A 20,303-nucleotide genomic window follows, 5' to 3' on the forward strand; every position below is an offset into this window, starting at 1 on the left:
ACTTCCCTAATTACTAATGATGTTAAACATCTTTTCATATGTTTAGTGGTCATTTGTATGTTATCTTAGGAGAAATATCTTCAAAACCTTTATTCTTTTTTAGTTGGGTTGTCTTTTTATTACTGAATTATAAGAGCTCTTTATATCTTCTAGGCACTAATTCCTTATCAGATATATGATTTGCATATATTTTCTCCCATACCGTAGATTTTATTTTCATTTTCTTAATAGTGTCCTTTGAAATACAGAGATTTTTAATTTTGATTAAATTCAGCTTATTTTTTCTTTGGTTGCTTGTGCTTTCAGGTTGCCTTGCCAAATCCGAAGCCATAAAGATTTCCTTCTATGTTTTCTTTCAAGAGTTTTATAGTTTTACTACATTGTTTTTCTTCGTATGTTTTTTAGAGTAGTCACGGGCTATGTTTTTTGAATTTCTTAATCAGCAGATTACTTTCAACAGTGAGATCTGTAAAATATTTATCACTAGTTTTTATTTGCTACTTGTAAAAAATTCACAAGAATTTATGAAATCTGCTTTTGATGATACTTCAGTAGGATAATTTTTTTAAATTATTTGTATCAGAAACAAAAATATCAACATTCCCATATTATAAACTTTATTTAGCATCCACTGTAAAACCTACAGACCTTGCTGAGAGGACTGAGGATCTTGTAGAGCTTCACTAGCTCCTGGCCCAAGTTTAGAAACACTTTTCTAGTGGATAAGACACTTGACTGGACATCAAGAGAACAGAATTTTAATTCTGAGGTCAACACAACCTCTTTTACCCAGATGTTTCTTCTTGCTACTTGGATTTCTATATTTGTACAAATTAAAAGTGCTGCATAGTTATTTTATGTAATTATACCGTAAAGATAGAAATAATCTGTATATAAAAGTATCCTTTGATTCTTTAGTCAAAAACAGTTTATTAATTACATTACTCTTGTAGTAGCCTACCTTTTAGTTTGGCTTTTAGGTAAAATTAGAAAAGATATTTTAAAGCTCTTATAGATAATGAAATTTAAACTATGATTCCCCAGGTATGGTTTTGAAATCTTTCCAGAGAAACCTTAGTAGAATTAAGATAATTATTACTTAAACACATCAATCCTAGCACTTTTATAGGAAGCTTCTCAGTTGGCCACTCTACTAATAATTTCAAATAAAACACTTTAAAGCCATATAACTTGTTTTATAAATTAGCTCATAAACAGCATCAAATTGATCTCAATCTTGAGTAAGAGGGATATGGTACTTCCCTGTAACACATTTTATTCAGTGAAAGGATATGAGGACGACACAAACTGTTGCCTGTATTTGAAGAAAATTTGCCTTTAATTATTTATGCGGCAAAATATATTTGGTATTGTCTAGGCAGAAATATAATAAATATAACAATTTAAATAAGACAAAACATAAACTTCAAACCAGATGTGTGGATATAATTCTGATGGGTGCTTTCATTTAATCATAGTCTCAATTAAGACACTGCTGCTTTGAGGATTAAGTGTCCCTGACTATAATAATGACAGCTTTTCAAATGTTAATTATTATTTTTCAGAGTTGTCGGGAATATTAAAAGTGGACTTCAGACTCTGGTAGCATAACTACAGAAAGTGCTTATTTTCAAGTCTCCCATTTCCCTACATAAAGGATAAAAGTAGTCTGATTAAGTGGCACAGACTCCCCCCTCCCGCTGTCCTCCCTGTCCCCCTACTTCCCACCACCAGAAGGACTGTTTACTGTAAAGGTCTAAAAGCATTCATTTGAAAATGGCCTGTTCTTTTTACTTAATGAGGTATTGTAATTGTGTATATTCTTAAGCTAATTTTAACATGAGGCTTCTTTTGAAAAGCATGTGATGCAAAATTTGACATGCATGAATATATCTAAGGCCAGATATGCATGTGACAGTTTGAAGCACATATCATGTGTCATTGTTGGTAAAGTCTGTCAGCATATCCTCTGTAAACCCCTATTTTCTTTTTCTTTGTGCCACATATTTATTCTAATGAACAAGACTTCAAAGGGAACAACTCATGGTTGAATACCAATTATTTTTTATTCTCTCTGTTTTTGGTTCTGTAAAGACTAGATAGTGTTACCTTTCTTTGGTCCAGATTTAACCGTGGTTTTAAAGGGAGAAATGAAAGGAATTAATCATTGTTAAAACACCTGTTGCACTAGGTGTTTTGTGTATCTCATCTTATTTAATTGTTACAACAGTCATTCAAAAATATATATTATTCCCATTTTTCAAATTTAGAAACAGACCCCCAAAGATTGATGTAATTTGCCTTAGGTACCTAGTCAGTTGTGTTGTGAGTTGGGATCCCAACCAAGCCCTTGGTAATTCAGTGCATTTGACATTCCACGCTTTATGTGCTAAATCTGTAGGCCACTTTGCTCCCCTTATCCACTAATTTCTCACAGGTACTGTTATATTCCATCTGCCTCTGAATATTTTAGTGGGGAGGGGCATATGAAAGGGAAGGATTGGTGCTGTACTCTGCCTGAAATAGCCTTGTCTCTTTCTCTGTTTTTAAAAAAAATTCTCCATTTCAAGTTGGAAACTGGAAGACCTATATTCTCTCCTTTGTTTTCATCTTCTTTGGAAACTCCCTACAATTTTATTTAATACATTACATTCTACCACACTTAGCATACTTTACTTTGAACCTACTGGTATATCTTGCACACTTATAAAATGAAATTATGTAACCAGTTTTTTGTTTGATGTTTGTTTGTTTGTTTTTTACTTTTGTTTTTGCTCTAGCTGCCAAAAAGTCCAGAGTTAAAAAGTTTATCCTTGGGCTTTTAAATTTTCTCATAGCACTTTGTACATATTTCTGTTATCACTTAACACTGTTACAATTATTCGTTTATGTGTGCATTGTTCGTCTTTGTATCTACTAGCACAAGTGATACCTTCATAAGTGCTCAACAAATGTTTAATGAATGAAGATTTCTGATATATTTACCCCTGCCCTCTGGTTGTTAGAGATCCTGGACGTGGGTACTACTACTGGGATAATTCTTTTTGTTTGTTTGTTTTGTTGTGTTGTGTTGTGTTGTGGCTGGACTCTTGACTGTCTGGGTCTGGGCTGTTTGGGGGCCGGTGGGGAGACAGCCATGAGGACTGTGCCTACTTGCCAAGACCACAGGGCTTCACTGGACTAGGCAAGAATTTACCCAAAGCACATGAAATCAGCCTAACTCTCTAAAAATAGGAAGTAGGAAGTGCATCTAAGAAGCCAGAGATGAGAGCTGCCAATGGGGTGAAGTGGAATCATAGTCAGGAAAAGAAGATGTGATCAGAAACTGGGAGATTTGGGAACAGGCTAGGAAGCAGAATTTGAAAGGATGTGGAGGGAATGTTTCTGGATGGAGGCTGTGAGCACTCTTAGGGGGTGGGACTAATTTTTGAGTTACTGGATTAAAGGAGAGCTACTCAGGGCTGGTCAGAGAGCTTTGTGAGGGGAGTAACCCTGCTCATTTTCTGCTGAATACCTTTAACAACTGTCTGACACAGTAAAAGAGGTGAATTAAAGTAAGAATAAACGAATGAATTAAGGAAACAAATCTATTTTCAGATCACACAATCTATCCACATCCCTTATATCCACTCTCTCCATTTTCTTTGCCACCACACAAGTTCTTATCCTCATTATTTCTCAAGCAAACCAAAGAGACTCCCCAATTCTCCAATCTCTTCCAATTTTAATTTATGTTATAGACTGTAGCAGGATTAGTCCTTTTTTCCCTCATTCAATTTCTGTAAACTAAAAACAAAAACAGTTCACCCAATTCTCCCACCCCCATACTCCCCGCCTCTGGCAACCACTGATCTGTTCTCTGGATCAGTGAGCTTGGTTTGTTGGTTTGTTGTTTTTATTTTTTGGATTCTGCATATAAGAGATGGGATCATTCTATCCAAGACAAAAATGTGTTAATAGTTTTTGTTGTTATTATATGCGTGCTTTTGCTATAAGCAATCTCAAATCCTTTTTTTAAAAAAACATTGACAGGAAATAAATGTAATATTCTTTGTTGCAATTTATTTATCTTTATATCCTTGTAATGCCTGTCACATTACAAGGATTAATGGAATATCAGTGGCCACATGATTCTCAAAAGTAAAGTATTATATTGTGGTTTTTTTCTACGGATATAAAGAAAGTTTTATTGGTGTTCATCATGTCACCATTTTGGCAATAATGAAGGCTTCACTACTTATTATGTAAAGCTTTTAAAATGTAGTAAATTTAGTTATTTTAAAATTGTGTCAAGTGAAAATGCACTGATTTTGATGGCCCTAGTTGGTGGAGTTTTTAATATTGGAAGTAACTTTACAGTTATATGTGTTTTATTGGACTTATAAAATCTAGTGTTTCCAATGTCTTTCAGTTCAATTTATGCTAGTTATAAATATAGTAGGTTTGCATAAAAATCAGAGCAATTTTTTTCACTTCTTGATATTTTTATAATTTATTCCTTTTCCATATTTATTCTTCTAAAACACATAGCACTATCTATATAGTTAATGAAATAAATCTAATTACATTCTCTATTAATAAGTAGGTATTGCTAATTCCAGTTATAGTTCAGTATAGCTGATTTTTTAAAAAAAATCTAAAAACCTAACAAGTGAACTCCTTTGATATACTTAAGCAAGTCTTGTAAATCAAATTTTATTTACAAATATAGTAAACCAATTATCCTGACTCTTTCATAGGACTTAAAAGCAAAACATACAAAGTAGCTGATGATATCAAAACTTGTTGCTGGGGGCTTCCCTGGTGGCGCAGTGGTTGAGAGTCTGCCTGCCAATGCAGGGGACACGGGTTCGAGCCCTGGTCTGGGGAGATCCCACGTGCCGCGGAGCGACTGGGCCCGTGAGCCACAATTGCTGAGCCTGCGCGTCTGGAGCCTGTGCTCCGCAGCAGGAGAGGCCACGATGGTGAGAGGCCCGCGCACCACGATGAAGAGTGGCCCCCGCTTGCCGCAACTGGGTAAGGCCCTCGTACAGAAACGAAGACCCAACACAGCCATAAATAAATAAATAAATAAATAAAATTAAAAAACAAACAAACAAACAAAAAACACTTGTTGCTGTACCTGGAGAAATACCACATATATAAAGTATCAACATAATATTTATTTCTTCAGCCCAACCAAGGGCTTAGAATACCAGTCTAAGGCTCACGGGACCAAATATTATGGATTCAGTTTACAGCGAGTCAGATCAGAGATCCTGAACCTGGGTACTATTACTGGGATGATTCTATCCAAGCAGTTCTAACAAACGGGGTCCCTTGTCATCATGAGGTACTGCCTGCTGTATCAGTAGGAGACCCCCCCCCCAGCCTTTTAATTAAGGGCATTTGTAAGTTTCATAAACAAGTGAATCATCATGCATCTACTGGGCATCTTTTAGGTTGCATCCTTTCTGAATTTTTATGTTTTTCTCTTTCATAACTTTTAATCTCTTTGTTTCAGTGAATAGAATCTCCTTTTCCTATTGGATATGACTCTTTCCTCTTTAAGGTCACTAACTGCTTGGTCTGTGAACCAAATGTGTCCAGCTGTAATTTGTCATTTTCAACAAATTAACATTTCTAACCCATTATATTGATACAATATATATTACCAAAACGACAAAATCAGCCCTAATGCTATGTAGTAACAGTGTGATGACAAGATTAGTATATCTTCTTATCATCCATATTTTATATTACAACTCAATATAAAATACATGTTAGTGTTTAATAAATTTCTTTTGACTGTCAAGTCGTGCTTAATAAGAACAGTAACAGCACTTACTGAGCAATTAATGTGCACTAGGCATTCTTCTAAATGCTTTTCATAAATTAACATGTATAATCTTCACATGGAGTTGTAACAAATGATACAGAAACATCTCTATACATACTCTTCACCCAGTTCCCCCCCACTGGTGACATCTTCTATAACTATAGTAAAATATTATAGCCAGGAAAAGTGACGTTGATACAATCCACAAACTTTATTCATATTTCATTAGTTTTGTTCCAACACAAAGGCTACCCTTTTATAGCTCAGCCTCCAACCTCACTTTCACCTTTCCCTGACATCTGGCAACTACTAATTTGTTCCCCATTTCTAAAATTTTATCATTTTACTAATGTTACGTAAGTATAATCATACAGTACATAAGCTTTTGAGATTGGATTTTTTACACATAGTGTAATTCCCTTGCACTCCATACAATTTGTTGCATGTATTAATAGGTTTTTACATTATTATTACTGAGTAGTATTCTGTGGTATAGATATACCACCATTTAACCATTCACCTGTTGAAAGACATTGGGATTGTTTTTACTATGAACACTTGTGTACAATTTTTTTGAGAACATAAGTTTGCGCTTCTCTGGGAGTACTCAAGAGTACAGTTGCTGGGTCATATGGTAAATGTATGTTTAGTTTTGTAAGAAACTACCTTACCCTTTTCCATAAGAGCTGAACCATTTTACATTTGTACTAGCAATAGTACGAGAGATCTCGTTTCTCCACATGCTCACCAGCATTTGGTATTATTACCATTTTTTATTTTAGACATGCGGGTAGGTGTGTAGTGATGTTGTATTGTGGTTTTAATTTGCATTTCCTTAGTGGCTAATGACGTGTCAAACATCTTTTTTAAATTATTAATTAATTAATTAATTTAATTAATTTATTTATTTTTGGCTGAGTTGGGTCTTCGTTGGGTCTTCGAAAGCATGGGCTTTCTCTAGTTGCGGCAAGCGGGGGCTACTCTTCATTGTGGTGTGCAGGCTTCTCATTGTGGTGGATTCTCTTGTGGTGGAGCATGGGCTCTAGGCATGCAGGCTTCAGTAGTTGTGGCATGCGGGCTCAGTAGTTGTGGCTCACAGGCTCTAGAGCGCAGGCTCAGTAGTTGTGGCGCACGGGCTTAGTTGCTCCTTGGCATGTGGGATCTTCCCGGGCCAGGGCTCGAACTCACGTCCCCTGCATTGGCAGGCGGATTCTTAACCACTGCGCCACCAGGGAAGCCCTCAAACATCTTTTCACGTGCTTATTTGCCATATGTATATCCTCTTTGGTGAAATGTCTGTTGGTGTCTTTTGCTTATTTTCTAATTGAATTCTTTGTGTTTTTTACTGTTGGATTTTTAGAGTTCTTTATATATTCTGGATACAAGACCTTTGTTGGATATGTAGTCTTGCAGATATTTTCTTTCAGTCTTGTCTTTTCATCTTCTTCACAGAATCTTTTCTAGAGCAAAAGTTTTTTTTATTTTGATAAGGGTCCAGTTTATCAATATTTCCTTTTATGGATCTTGCTTTTTGGTGTTAAGTTCTAGACTAGTTTTGAATCTAGTCCTAAAGTGACTTTGCTTTTTTTACCTTGCCATAAAAAAAATTACAACATAAGCTGAATTTCATGATTCTGGACCTTTTAGCATCTAGACAAGTGAACTTAGAGAAAGTAGATTAAAACTAAAAAGAAATAAAATTTGAGTCTGCTAAATTGGGACAGTATTAAGTTAAAATATTCATTACAGTGCTCTAAAACTGTTGATCGTGGTGGTGGTAGTGTTGCGGTGGTAGCGTGTGTTTTAGTGTGTATTTAGGTGGTTGTGTGTACCATGATTGTAGTGTGTATATATTTTATCTCAGAAACTCTGCAGTGTAGATATGACCTCCATTTATACTCATGCATATGTGTGCAAACTTGATTCAGTAAAATCTTACAAATTTAACTGAAAATTTTTACAAATTTAGTTCCTCTGCTTCTGTTCAGTATATCTCCAAGGTGAATCAACAGCATAACTTTTCCATACAGGAAAAAGTTATTGTTACCGTGATGAGGGCGCCTGAGTAAAGAAGGGCTGGGGCACAGCCAGCCAGTAGCATCCCAGTTTTATATACATTTGATGTGTTTAAGAAATGACTAACATATTTAGTTTAAAAACTAGCAAGGGCAGTTTCAAATATGACTTTACCAAGTCATATTATTTCTCATGAGAAAGTAATTCTGTTTCGTGAAAGTCCCTGAAATAGTTTGCATATTTACAAATATATGGCTAGATTAAACGTTGTGGTGTAGTTCTATTACAGTGGCTTTCTTATCGATCAGGCTGAGGTTCAGATTACCATGGATATTGTTAGCATTATCTGGTTTTATGTATACTAAATCAAAGTTTAAAGAATTCATGTTCGTGGAGTTTTTGTATTTTTAAAATTCTTGCTATATTCAAAAGGAAAATAGCTTTTAAATACTTCCTAACATAATTTAGTCTTCTCTGCTTAACTCCAACTTAGGTTTAATGAGATCTGTTAAGAAATTTACATGGATTTACCCTTCATTCCCACTGCCCTTCAGAACCTCTGTACAGTAGTTGAATTCCTGATCTGTCTGTGGAGGGCTTTTGTTTTAAGGATAAGTAACTCTCAAAATTGAGTACTTTTCATAATCTTTGGTGTAACTTACTCAGACACTTAATGGCTCTTTTCTAACATACTAAATTTTTAAGAATGAGAATATAAGTTTTTTTTTAATATGATTTTTTTTAAAATTAATTAATTAATTAATTAATTTTTTTTTTTGGCTGCGTTGGGTCTTCGCTGCTACTTGCAGGCTTTCTCTCGTTGTGGCGAGCGGGGGCTACTCTTCGTTGCGGTGTGCGGGCTTCTCATTGCGGTGGCCTCTCTTGTTGCGGAGCACAGGCTCTAGGTGCACGGGCTTCAGTAGTTGTGGCTCACGGGCTTAGTTGCTCCGCGGCATGTGGGATCTTCCCGGACCAGGGATCAAACCCGTGTCCCGTGCATTGGCAGGCGGGTCTTAACCACTGCGCCACCAGGGAAGCCCGAGAATGTAAGTTTTTAAAGGCACTCGAATAAATGTTAAACAGAAAATGTTTATTAGATTTTGTATTGGGGTATTTTAATAAAGGTTTTTATTATTTGAAGAACAGCAGTTTACTTTGATGAGAGTTTTCTTGGCTACGATTCTACAGAATTTACTTAGAATATGTGTTAATAGTACTGGGGCTTTCCCCCTCCCCCCAAACAAATAGCATTATAAAGGTTGTTGAAGTTATACCTTTATTATAACTGCTCTACTTTGGGAGAGTTGAAAAAAGAGAAGTACAGAGAAATTACAGGCCATTTTTTCTAGGAATGGGAATAGAGGAGAATTTCTGTTTTTTAATATGTAGCTAAGACTACTCGGCCTTTCCTGTTTAGCATATTTTTTCAAATTATTATAATATATATTATATTATTATAGCTAAGCCACCTCATAGTTCTGTCGCTAAGTAGGGGCGAATGAATCTTGAAAAGATTTATTTGGCTTTGCTGAAAACCTTAGTATTTTCAGATCAGAGCATGGATGATACATTTAAACTTTTTTTAAATTGGGGGTACAGTCCTGCCCCTCCTTTTCTACTGACCGGGTCCTAGTTGTCATCACATAGGCTTGCATTACTCAGACAGCCTCTCACCGATCATCCTGATGTTACCTCTTCACCAAGTCATTGTACACAGAGCTGCTTTCCATTAGCCTTCAGAAAAAGCCTCTTTCATCACGTCACTTCCTTTGCTAAAAAGTCTTAAAAGCCTCTTCATTGCCTGGAAGATAGAAAGCCCTAAGTGGGTGGTGGCTATTTTAAATTATTACTGCAGTCCCCTATTCATTTCTTTTTTCTCTGAATTCTTCTAACCTTTATTATCTTAACATAGTTAATCCTTGATTGTGCATGATATCATTCTCAGTTTCACCTGTGGGAAAAGTATGAGCTTCCTAAATTGAAGGATATGAATCACACTTTTTAAAAAAAATTTTTATTGGTGTATAATTGATTTACAATGTTGTGTTAGTTTCAGGTGTACAGCAAAGTGAATCTGTTACACAAATACATATATCCACTCTTGTTTAGATTCTGTTCCCGTATAGGCCATTACAGAGTATTGAGTAGAGTTCCCTGTTCAATCATACTTTTAAAAAATGAAGAGTTCAATTAGTGAAGTGAATTGCATTATATTAAGTGCATATTTATTAAAATTTTAGTTTTTTTCATACTTTCCATATATGCTCAACTGTATTATTGTAACGCTGTTTTTAACATTTATTATGTATTCACTGAACACACAGTGTAAAGCCAGGAGAGGTACTCACATGCTTGCACCACATCTAGCTTTTCTTACATCGTAGTTTATGTCTGCACTTAAAATCAGATGATTTTTTTACCAAGTCTGGTAAAAGTTGTCTTGAAGAAGTTGAGATATACCTCTGTGATTTAAAAACAAACAAACAAACAGGGACTTCCCTGGTGGTCCAGGGGGTAAAACTCTGCGCTCCCAATGCAGGGGGCCCAGGTTATATGCCTAGTTGGGAAACTAGATCCCACATGCATGCCACAACTAATGATACCGCATGCTGCAACTAAACATGCCGCAACGAAGATCCCACATGCCGCAACTAAGACCCGGTGCATCCTAAATAAATTAATTAATTAAAAAACAAACAAACAAACCAAAAACTTGTCTCTAATGGCTAGGTATTTGAAATCATTTTCTTATAAAATATAACGTATTACTCTGTTCCTGTAGGTTTTTATGATTTTTCATTCCAGGAAGCTTAAAACAAAAACTTAGCATCTTAAAATGAAATAGCAGTTAAGAGTTGTGGTGGGTATTATTCTCCTTATCATTTACTTATTCTGTTCTTGGCAGTTCTCCTATTCCCAGAATAAACTTAAGAGGTATGGAATGTCCCAAATTTCCAAAGAAACTGGGTGCAAGATCATAGAACTCATAAACGACAGTGCTATTTATTCATAGATTGGCTGATTCCAGAGCCTCTGCAGTCTGTCATGGGGAGGCTTCATCACTGTTGTCGTGCTTCTAGAGAGGGAGTTTGAGAAAATTAAACCTAATTTTTTGAATGGGTAAGACGTTGAAATTATTAGCAATAAATTATGACATAGTGCTAATAACAATTGTCAGAGGAAATACATCTACTATTTTGAAATTTGTTGAACCTATAGAAAAGAAAAAATAATAAAACAACTAAGACCATATAATACCCTTCACCTGGATTCACCAGTAATTAACATTTTTTCACATTTGCTGTCTCTTTCTACACACATACTCTTTCTCACTCCCCTCCCCCAACCATTGGACTGTAGGTTTCAGACATCATGGTACCTTACTCCTAAATATTGGATCATGAATATCTTAACAATAAGGATATTGTCCTTATAAACATTATCACACCTAAGAAATTTGACATTAATTTAATAATATTATCTAATGTTCATTTCGTATTTCCCCATTTATTCCAAAAATGTCTTTTATAGCTGATCTTTTTTTTTATATAAATTTATTTTTTTTTTATTTATTTATGGCTGTGTTGGGGCTTCGTTTCTGTGCGAGGGCTTTCTCCAGTTGTGGCAAGTAGGGGCCACTCTTCATCGTGGTGCGCGGGCCTCTCACTGTCGTGGCCTCTCCCATTGCGGAGCACAGGCTCCAGACGCGCAGGCTCAGTAGTTGTGGCTCACGGGCTCAGTAGTTGCTCCGCGGCATGTGGGATCCTCCCAGACCAGGGCTCGAACCCGTGTCCCCTGCATTGGCAGGCGGATTCTCAACCACTGCGCCACCAGGGAAGCCCTATAGCTGATCTTTTTAAATTTCTTTCTCCAATCCAGTATTCAGTCAGACTTCGTGTTTTGTATTTAGTTGTTATATCTTGTCAGTCTCTTTTAATCTTTTTGTATTGTTTTTATTTTTTTAATGCCTTTGACTTTTTTGAAGTGTTCAGGCCAGCTGTGTTTAGAATGCTGCACGTTCTGAATTTGTTTTATTGCTTCCTGTGATTAGATTTACTTGAGTTTGTGTTAAGCATTTTGGGCCATAATACCACATTTCTGATGTTATATGCTTCTGATTACACTATATCAGAAGACATCTAATGCCAGCTTTAAATTTCTGATCTATTAGTTCATAATTGGCAGCAACAGAGACTTAATTGTTTGAAATCTTTTTTCATTTTTCAAATAGACAACAACTGAACGGCCTTTCATTCAGAAGCTTTTTCGTCCTGTGGCTACAGATGGACAATTGCATACACTAGGAGATCTCCTCAAAGAAGTCTGTCCTTCTGCAGTTGCTCCTGAAGGTAATATAATCAGCAACATTAAAACATTTCTTTCATTTCTCTTTGTTACTGAAGTAACATAAGCATTCTATATTTATAAATAACATTTATTAGTTACTTCAGGAAGATATTTTCATTATCTTGTAAGGAAAAATCTTTTGAAATAGAAGCACTTAATATTTAACTTACTATTTTATAAATTATTGACACTAAGAGAATAAGAATTTCACTTCCTTTAGCAAACTAAAATATACTTTTTAAATTACTGTCTTATATTTCTGGGGCCTTGCGTCTTTCATTTGTGAATTCAGTTCTGGTAAACATTATTATTATTATTTTTTTTGAATGCTATTTTTATTTATTTTATTTTATTTTCTGGCTGTGTTGGGTCTTCGTTTCTACGTGAGGGCTTTCTCTAGTTGTGGCAAGCGGGGGCCACTCTTCATCGCAGTGAGCGGGCTTTTCACTGTCACGGCCTCTCTTGTTGTGGGGCACAGGCTCCAGACGTGCAGGCTCAGTAATTGTGGCTCACGGACCTAGTTGCTCCGCGGCATGTGGGATCTTCCCAGACCAGGGCTTGAACCCGTGTCCCCTGCATTGGCAGGCAGATTCTCAACCACCGCGCCACCGGGGAAGCCCTGGTAAACATTATTTTTAATCTTGCATTGTGTTTCTTCATTCTAAAGGAATAAGAGATAGTAAAAAAAAAAAAAAAAAAAAAAAAGGTCTTGCCTTTGGTTGATATTTTAAAATTCAAAATATTGAATAATAGATGCGTATTTTATTTGAATTTTTTGCTACTCTTTAATGTTTTACTCAACATTGTTCTCTGAGGCTTTAACATTTCACAAGTCCAGTCAAGAACTTGTCCTGTTTTGTAGTCCTCATTTTGTAGCTTAGGTTAAGATTGTTTTCCTGTAAGCAGAGGAAAAATATAAAAATCACAGTTCTCTTTGCTTAATTGCAACATAAGGAACACTTGGAAAATGCAGAAAACTAGGGGGGAAATGCTATAGACCCCTAACTCATAGAGGCCACTATTAACACACACATGCAGATATACACTTGAATATTTGAGGGGGGGGGTGGGTGTATAAAATTATATGTCCTGGGCTTCCCTGGTGGCGCAGTGGTTGAGAATCTGCCTGCCAATGCAGGGGACACGGGTTCGAGCCCTGGTCTGGGAAGATCCCACATACCGCGGAGCAGCTAAGCCCGTGTGCCACAACTACTGAGCTTGCACATCTGGAGCCTGTGCTCCGCAACAAGAGAGGCCGTGACAGTGAGAGGCCCGCACACCGCGATGAAGAGTGGCCCCCGCTCGCAGCAACTAGAGAAAGCCCTCGCACAGAAACGAAGACCCAACACAGCCAAAAATAAATAAATAAATAAATAAATGTATTTAAAAAAAAAAATTATATGTCCTGCTGCTTTTTTCACCTAACATAACATGATAGTCATTAAAAATTCTTTAAAGCTATGTTTTTAAGTACCAGCACTATGGTCCTTTATATCAATGTACCATAATTTGACCATCACCCTGTTACTGAATGACTTGTCTTATTATTGGTTACACTAAGCTGTAGGGGAAATTTCAGTGGCATATTGCTGTATTTGTTAATATATTGCCTAGACTTGGATTTATCATATAGAAAAACATTTAAAACTTGCCACTTTAAATCCTTTATGGGAAGAGGTAAGGCATTAGTAAATGCAAAGGTAATACTTCAGTAGATAATGCCTGTGTTTCTTATTAATATATCCTAAGTTGTGGTAATGGCAGTATTATTTATATGACTTGTAACTATATCACACAGTTCAAGAATCATATAGTATCTATGGAAATGGTTTGCCTATTAAGTAGAATTAGAAATAGTAGGATTGAGAGGAATGTTGATATTCTAGCCTAAAAGACTAAACAAAGAATATGGAACTCAAAATGTGTGCTGTTTGGCCTGTGAATATAACTATTTTTCTTAATTAAATATGCTTGCCTTTCCTGGCATTCCTATGTATATCTAGCACTTTGAAAATACACAAAGGCTCAAAAGGAGGGGAGAAGAGGGGCATCTGAAATACCATCAGAACCAGTTCCAGAAGGGATCGATAAAAAAGATCATTGACCACTACTCAAAATTATGAAAATTGAGCAAGTTTCATTGGTTTAAGAGGTTACTAAATAACCTCTTAGTTATAACCTCTTATAATAACCTTATAGTTTACTAAACATAGTAAACTATATTTACTGTGTCATTTGTCACCACTGTACTATACTAGTCAAGGTTTTTGATACTGTCATACACATCCTCATCTCTAATAATAGGATAATACTATCTTATAATCCTAATCTTCTTTATTGCTACATAGTTTTCATTTTCAGTAAGAGTTTGTGTTAACTAATTTTTTTTGCCATTCAGTGATTTTTATTTTTATTAAATTTATAGAGTTGTGCAGCCATTGCCACAATCTAGTTTTGGAATATTTCCATCACCTCAAACTTCCCACGTGCTTGTTTGTAGCTAATTTCTGCTCTTGCTGCCAATTATAGACAACTACTGGTCTGCTTTCTGTCTCTGTAATTTACCTCTTTTGGATATTTCACATAAAGGGAATTATACAAAATTGCAACTGATTTTTTTCACTTAGCATAATGTTTTTGGGTTTCATTCATATTGTAGTATAAATTAGTAGTTTGTTCCTTTTTATTACTGAGTAGTATTCCATTGGGTGTATGTATCACATTTTGTTTATTCACCAATTGATGGGCATTTGGGTTGTTTCCACCTTTTCACTTTTATGAATGATGCTGCTCTGAACATCCACATACAGGACATATGTTTTCATTTTTCTTGGGTAGATTCCTAGGAGTGGAATGGCTGGGTTGTATGGTAAGTTTATATTTAATTTTTTAAGAAGCTACTAAACTTTTCCAAAGTGGCTGCACCATTTTACAGTTCTACCAGCAATGAATGGGGATTCCAGGTTCTTCACATCTTTATCAATGTATATGGTTTTTGTCTTATTATAGCCATCCTAGTGTTGTGTAGTGGTATCTCATGTTGGTTTTTTAAAATTTCCCTAATGACTGATGATGTTGAGTGTTTTCATGTGCTTATTGTTACTCATGGATATATCTGATGAAATGTCTTATGTAAATCCTTTTCTGATTTTTTTCATGGATTATATATCATATAATCCATGAGTTTTGAGAGTTATTTATATATTCTTCATATAAGTACTTTACCAGACATGGTTTGTAATTATTTTCTTCTAGTCTGAGACTTACCTTTTCATTTTCTTTTGAAGAGTAAAAAATATTTTATTTTGATGAAGTCCTATTTATCAAGGTTTTTTATACATGTGTTCAGTTAAATAATCAAATATTTTTTCTAGTAGACAATACATTGTATAGTTCCAAAATCTAAAAGTTTATAAAGGAATTTAGTGAAAAGTCTCTATCTCAACTCCTATACATAAAACCCTGACTCAGTTCCCCTCTCGAGAGACAACCAGTGTTGCCATTTTCCTGTAAATCCTCACAGAGATGGTTAAGTAAACTTTTTCATTTTGAACTCAAGTTATAGAAATTTGGACTGGGATATTCCCAGTAACGTTAGGAATAATCATTATTTTTCCAGTTCATTTGATCCATGCTATAGGAGTTTAGTGTGTGTTTTTAAAATCTGCAAAATGTCTATTTTGCTACATTCTTGAAGATTCGGGAATATAGGCTAGTTTTTCCATTTGAAGTATAATTAAGAGATTAATCATTTTTATTGCTGTCAGAGACGGGACCCACAGGCTGCCCCCACTGCAAGCATTGGCCTTCAGTTATTCATTTCTCTGCACTGTATTTTTCTTTCTTTTTGAGTACTTCGCAGTATTTTAAAGAACATCGAAAAAATGCTTTTATCAATTAAGAATAAATTGAAATTTAAGCTAAAGCTTAATGTTGAAATGGCTACCTGATTGTACTTTTCTTAGATGTTTTTTGACAATCTTCTTTCCAGAACATTATGTCATGTAAAATGTACTTCTTTATAAAATCCTTGACTATTTAGTGAGAACATCACAATAAGACTCAGAACCTTAATAAAACTGTTCTACTGTAAGGCGCTGGCCCCCCAGCTGGCGGCACAGTTATCAACAAATCCACAGAATGATGAGAGAAAACCTTAGTGGACCGAGAGCAGGAAGAAATTGGTTGGGTGTTAATTTTGTATTTGGCATCTTTAAAGAATCATATAACTGTGGAACCTTAGAGTTATTTCAGTTCAGTCTCTTAGTTTTTTAGATGATTTGCTAAAGGTCTCTTAGCTGCTTAATTGTAGAACTAAGTTTAGAACTCAGGTCTCATCTCCTGGTCCATTGGTTTTTCCACTTTACTATGCTACCATTTATTTTCATTTTCACCTTTTCAATCTTTTCACTTTTTTGTTTACTTTAAAATAACATTCTGAAATGTTTGCTTTTTCCTAACTCAATTTATTCTATGATTTGTGTTTAGTACCTAATCTGGCCTACATGCAAGACCTACACTTTCTTTCAGTGTTCCCTGGTGTGATATTAGGGACCTGAGCCTCTGCTGTTACTGTAGTGTTCCTGTGTATAATTCTGGCTACTCTTCTTGTTGACTTTATGAAATGCTGTCTATGACATTCTGACATGTAAATGAAAAGCAGTCACATGGTTTGAGCTGACACATTTGTCAGAATGTACCTTTGTGCTTTTTTGCCATTCCTACACCCAGATCACAGTACATATACAAAGTTACTGTGGTCCTGCACAAGAATGGCACACACATTTGTGAGGCTTTTTTATTCCTTTAAAGACTCTTTATTCTCTCCTAAACTTTTTTTTATACATTTTTTTAAAATTTATTTATTTTGTTTATTTTTGGCTATGTTAGGTCTTTGCTGCTGCGCGTGGGCTTTCTCTAGTTGTGGCGAGCGAGGGCTAGTCTTTGTTGCCGTGTGCGGGCTTCTCATTGTGGTGGCTTCTCTTGTTGCGGAGCACGGGCTCTAGGCACGTGGGCTTCAGTAGTTGTGGCTCGTGGGCTCAGTAGTTGTGGCTCGCAGGCTCAGTAGTTGTGGCTCGTGGGCTCTAGAGCTCAGGCTCAGTAGTTGTGGCTCACGGGCTTAGTTGCTCTGTGGCATGTGGGATCTTCCCGGACCAGGGCTCGAACCCGTGTCCCCTGTGTTGTCAGGTGGATTCTTAACTACTGCACCACCAGGGAAGCCCTCTCCTAAATTTTTAACCTACCCTACCTGCCCATCCATTCCTAAAGAATACACAAGGTGACTCCCCTTGTTTTTTGTTTTTTTTTTTAAAGGGAGGGCAGTGAGGTAGCCACTCACAGCATTAATCCACTAACCTGCCTCTTAGGCGGATATCTTTCTGTGACAGACTTCTTCCCACCCAAACTGTCACATGCTTGTATCCATCAGGGAACATACACATACCATACACATACTTCATTGAAATGATGTAAATAGTACCTATACTTTTGAGGTACTCTTGATGGTACCTTTCATACCAGGAGGAGGCCACATTTCTAACACCAGTATCTTATCTTTGGAAAAAATTTTATTTGCCTCTTCCTTTTGTCACCTCATTGGAAAATAACTGTCAGTCATTTCAGGATCTATGGGGAGTATTCAAAACATCAAGTCACTCTTTCAGTAAAAATCTTTACTGTCTGGTTCAGTACACCTGTGATATTGTCCGTCGTGAAGCATTTTGAAACACCTGCACCCAACTTAAGTTGAAAGTGAAAGACTTTAAGATTGGGTGTGTATGGATAAGAACTAGCTGTCATCACATGATTACAAGAGAAAGTGCTTCATAAAAGTTATGCAGCACCATTGTCTACTACTCCTTACAACAAGTGATTCATGCATGAGGGAATTTTACATTATTTCATCATATGAAGGTAGAATGTACTAATATGCATGAAGACGTGCTTTAGGTCATTATTCTTGTAACTAACAATGAGCTGCTTTATGTGTTTCCTTTTTTGTTTTGTAAGTGGCTAGATAAGTTAGCCAGGATAACAGGAAGTAACCAAAGGTGAACTCAGGTAAATTTTTTCTGTGGTGTCAGCAGTAGTTAAAATGACTCAGAGAGCTAAGCTTCTGTAGCAGGCTTGAAGTGAAATTTCTTTCTTTGTCCATTTAGAAACAACATACAAAAACTTTTAAAAACCTACAACTAAAAATCATAGCTTTTATTATATTACTTTGGCGAATACAAAAATCTTATAAGCTTTGCCCAATTATGTTTCATTGCTCAATTTTCTAATGTAATATATAAAAACCTAGTAAGTTAGGGTTATAAAAATAACAATGTCCATTCTCACTTTTATAAGTTTATTTCAAAGTTCCGGTTGATCAGTCCTCTGTAACAGTTGGACTCTTGTAATCCTGAATTTATATTTGGTATTGTACCAATGGAGTGTGTGTGTAGGGAAAGGCTTACATTCAGTGGCAAATTAGTCAGGGTTCCCTGCATCTCTCTTACCAGCAAGTACAGTCTTCTTGCTGCTTGCCTTTTTCCATTTCTGCCCTGCTTCCTGGGATTTTATTTACTCTTTGAGCCCCTTCCCAACTACCATTTAACTTTTGGGTTCCATTTGATGTTGTAGCTTTCATTATTCATCAGTTTCTTCACATCATACTGTCTTCTGACACTGGGGTTACTAAGATGTCCCTGCTTTTAAGAAACTTTAGTCCAGTTGGAGTGGACAGAAAGATGCACAGATGTGATATGTGTAGGAATGGAGATATGCAAAAGATATTAGGAAGATTTATTGTCTTATCCATTCCAGAGTAGGCAATAAAGACTGAGCTAAGTCTTAAAAGATGAGCAGAAATTAGTTGCAAAGGAGGGACCAGGTCACAGTGTCCCACTGTAGTAGAATCCTTCACTAGCTACCCAGGGGCTGGCTGCTCAGGGGTAATGTCTGGTCTGAAATGCTGATCTAAAATGTCCCTACTCTATTTCCTGAAAGACTAGCTTTATTTTTCTACTTTTCTCCCATAAATGTGGACAAGATTTTCAATGAGGTCAGAGATGTGGGGGGAAAGTACTGAGGAACTAAGTGACTAAAATTGTTCTTTATTTGCTTAGTACAAATCTTTTTATTTGTACAAGTCTTTTATTGTACAGATCTTTTATTTGTGCTAATCTTTTTTAGTACAAATCTTATTTGTACTAATCTTTTATTAGTACAAATCTTTTATTTGTCAGTACATTAGAATATAATTTTAACAACTGAGGCTAGGGAGTCATAACATCCCATTTAGGAAGTCTAACTTGAAAATTATACTGCTTTGTTTTTGACATGCTTTATGAGAAACCACAGAATAGTTTCTATAAAAAGTAAGGAAAGATGGTGCATTCGCATTTTTTTCTCCTTAGCCCCATAGCATATGATTAGATTGTTTTATAAAGTGAATCAACTGTTTCTTGTAACAGCTTTTTTCAGACTTAAAGCAATTAGAGAAAAGAAACATCTAAATCTCACATTATTCTTCCAAGGCGGATCCTTCAATTTGAAGTTTGAACTTCAAATTGGCACTTTTGTCAGCATGATGACACTGACCCCCAAAGAGGTGGCATTTCAATTTGCCAGTTCATGCCACAGAAACATAAAGCCTTCAAACCCCAAACTTCATCAGAATGAGGGTTTAGGAGTAAGAATAATAATCGTTTTACAGTTTCAGTAATTCTTTTTTCACTCATTTAAAATTTGTTTTCATTCTCGTATCCTTTTGTACCTTCATACAAAGGTATGATTGATTGATTTAGAAGATCATTTAGTAGTTGCTTTTTTTTTAATGGTTCTTGCTCTATAAAATAAGGGTGTTACCTGCTACGCATCTGATAGGATGGTTGGAGGGTTTAAATGAACAAAAGATTTGTGTAAGTGAGATTTCATAATCTAATATTTTTCACAGTTTTACAATTAACATTTTTTTGTTTTCTTATGGTTTTGTTAGTATTTTTTCACAAATAACCGTACTCATAAGAAATTTACCAAGTGGAGTTAGCAAGAACCAGTTTTGTTTTTTCTTGTTGTCATTTGTTGATAATCCCACTCTGCAGAGATAAGTACGTGTTGATATTCAGCCTCTGCACAG

The 20,303-nt window shown here is 35.8% G+C and overlaps 1 protein-coding gene across 7 annotated transcripts in view; it reads left to right on the top strand.

Annotated features, from left to right (window-relative positions):
- ATG5 (autophagy related 5) overlaps positions 1 to 20,303 on the top strand; it is a 121,814-nt gene that overhangs the window by 91,510 nt on the left and 10,001 nt on the right. For all 7 annotated transcript variants that reach the window (XR_014267530.1, XM_082475456.1, XM_082475452.1 and 4 more), the window contains one exon: positions 12,066 to 12,183. Coding sequence is in view for 6 of the 7 variants with exons in the window: in XM_082475452.1 (XP_082331578.1) it covers positions 12,066 to 12,183 (118 nt within the window). In the remaining variant the exon portion in view is untranslated. The remainder of the gene's footprint in view (positions 1 to 12,065; positions 12,184 to 20,303) is intronic.

This window comes from Balaenoptera physalus (genome assembly GCF_965194825.1).
Source record: "Balaenoptera physalus genome assembly, chromosome: 9".
Lineage (NCBI taxonomy): Eukaryota > Metazoa > Chordata > Mammalia > Artiodactyla > Balaenopteridae > Balaenoptera > Balaenoptera physalus.